The sequence below is a fragment of the Trypanosoma equiperdum genome, assembly GCF_001457755.1.
Source record: "Trypanosoma equiperdum strain OVI genome assembly, contig: ctg_1068, whole genome shotgun sequence".
NCBI classification, from domain to species: Eukaryota; Euglenozoa; class Kinetoplastea; order Trypanosomatida; family Trypanosomatidae; genus Trypanosoma; species Trypanosoma equiperdum.
The window spans coordinates 1-2,412 of NW_027123025.1; the positions used below are offsets into that span (position 1 = coordinate 1).

The following is a 2,412-nucleotide window of genomic DNA, read 5'->3' on the forward strand; positions in this document are numbered from 1 at the left end:
ATGATGATGATGATTATTATTATTATTATTATTATAATTATAGCCCTAACTAATAGCCATAGAATAAACAAAATAAACCAGATAAAAATATCGACCGTATCCATAACCTATCACCCTACTGCTCTACGTCTATAGCCACTATCATACTGAATTTTCAGATTTTTCAAATTCTCAATTCTACTAACTTGCAAATTTTGTAAAGCTTTTGCAAAAGTGTTAAACTTTAAAAAAAATTTCTTAAAACAGCAAAAATTCCTAAAATTTTAGAATTATCAAGATCTTTAAAATGCTATGAAACTCACAAAATCAACAAGCAAAGAAATTTTCTTATTTTCAATGAAATTAGAGTCTTTGCATGTGTTGTAAATTTGATCGCATTTTTGTTTTTCTCCTGGAACTGGTTCCGAATTCGCGGTCTTACAGTCTTTTTTCGTGTGGTCAGAGCAGCTTTTACCTTTTTACCTTCTCCTGCCTTCGCTGCTTCTTTTTCTGCTGCTTGTTTTCCTTCCTCACTCAATGTGCACTTTTGTCCCGCTGTTTTGCTTGCATCGTGTTTGCATCCAGTTTTCGTTTTGCATTCTTCTTCGTCTTCTTTCTGCTTAGTGACGGGATGGGCTTCTGTATTGCTAGTGCTGGTGTTTATTTGTGGGGTCGCTGCTGCTTGTAGTTGAGTTAAAACGCTTAACTTGTAGCCAGCCTCCTCTTCAGCTTTTAAAAGCTTGCTGAGAATGCTGATCTCCTTTGTCTTTGCTTCTCGCGCTTTTAGTTTCTTTGTGAGGGTTGTCAGTTTGCTGTACCATGCTGATTCTTTGAGCTTTGCATGGGCGGCTGCTGCTGCCCCCGTATACTTTACGCATACACCTGAATCCGAGTCGCCGTTGCAGCCTGTCGCTGAATATGTGCCCAAGTATGTTGCGCCGGCCTGAGTGTCAGCTTGGCTGATTAAAGCCTGCAGCGGCCGAGCTATTGCCGCCACCGTTAGCTCGGTGTCGGCTAGGGGTGGGCAGCCGTTCTTTAGGTTGTTGATTATGGCAGGGGCGTTCGTGAACGTGGCGTCAATGGCCGTTGATGCCGAGGCTGCGCCGTTGGTGCAAATGCCGGCTAGGCCGTTGCTTCCGCTGCCTTTAGCGCAAAGGCATATTGTTAAGGCAGCTACGGTCGATACGGGTTTGCCGGCGTCTGTGTTGTCGCAGAAAGCTTGGTGGCTTGTGACTGCGCTCGCTCCCAGTATATTGTCCGCCGTTGGATTGCTTGGTTTGATTTGCTTCTGGCCGTATACGGCTTCGACTAGTAGTTCTTGGAGCTTTGGAAATAAATCATCGCCTTCGCCGCTTTGCAGGTTTACTAACTTTGCGTTCAGTTCTTTGGCTCTTTTTAATATTGGCTGGAGGTGGAGTATGACTGCGTTACGGAGTTCTTGGCTGGCAGTTTCCAAGTGGGCTCTCTTTAGAACCGTCTTTTCTGCGTCTCTAGTTGCTAGTGCCTCCTCTGCTTTTATCCAATCTGGCCAGTAGTCAAGGCGAGCTTGGTCCGAGTCGAACGGCTTTGTGGGTTTCGCTGGTCGTTCTTGGCTCGGCGACGGTCTGGCAAACTGCACACGCCACTCTTTGTTGCTGAGTGATGTGTTTAGTTCTTGTAGTTTGTCGTAGCTTTCCTGACCATTAGTATCCGGCTCTGCCGGCTGCGTTGAGGCATCTGCCAGTTGAAGTAACTCGCACAATGGCGCGAAGAGCTTTGCGTGGTCACCTGCTGCTACTGCTGCCTCTCCTGGTGTTATTGCTGCTAGTGTCAAAGCTACAATAGCTAGTGTATTCATTTTGTGCCTCATTGTTTGCAACTGTGGCAACGACGGTTGTTGCATTATTCACAGTTTAGCTAATCTTTGCTTCCTAAAAATTGTTGCGAGTTTAATTCGGTTCTTGTGTCGGATACAGAAGCAAAACTCTTCTGTCATTCGACGAATTTGCAGCCTCATCACATTTAATTTCCAATTATGCTTGCTAACAACTTCTTACCCTTCAGCAAATCCCCTTATTTTACTGATACACCACAAAACTCTCCATATTTAAAATCCAATTTCTCTCCATCTCTCATAAGAGTTTGGATTCTCCCAAGATTTTTTGTACTAAATTGCTTACTCTCCAACACATTATTCCGAGTAAGATTTTTCACAATCAATTTTGCTCTTTTATCCCATGCAATTGGCTGCCCTGTAAAATTAATGAATGGGGCTTCTCCAATCACCCCACTATTGGGAATAGTTAAAAATATCTCCTCATAATCCAATCCAATTATTCCTCTCCTCAACACAAACATCTGTCCAACAGCTTCTTCCTGAATTGCACTCCATATTAATAAAGGCTTTTAAATACTTTGATCCGACCACCACTCATCACTTACTTTCAATAATTC

General features: G+C 43.3%; 2 pseudogenes across 2 annotated transcripts in view; both read right to left on the reverse strand.

The window, feature by feature from the left end:
• Window positions 1-523: 523 nt before the first annotated feature.
• Window positions 524-1,762, reverse strand: TEOVI_000852500:pseudogene (annotated as a pseudogene). Its single transcript has one exon. A coding segment is annotated over exon 1 (1,239 nt).
• Window positions 1,763-2,004: 242 nt separating this feature from the next.
• Window positions 2,005-2,412, reverse strand: part of TEOVI_000852600:pseudogene — a 655-nt pseudogene continuing 247 nt past the window's right edge. Inside the window, exon 4 of the mRNA in view lies at window positions 2,005-2,412. Coding sequence covers window positions 2,005-2,412 — 408 coding nt within the window.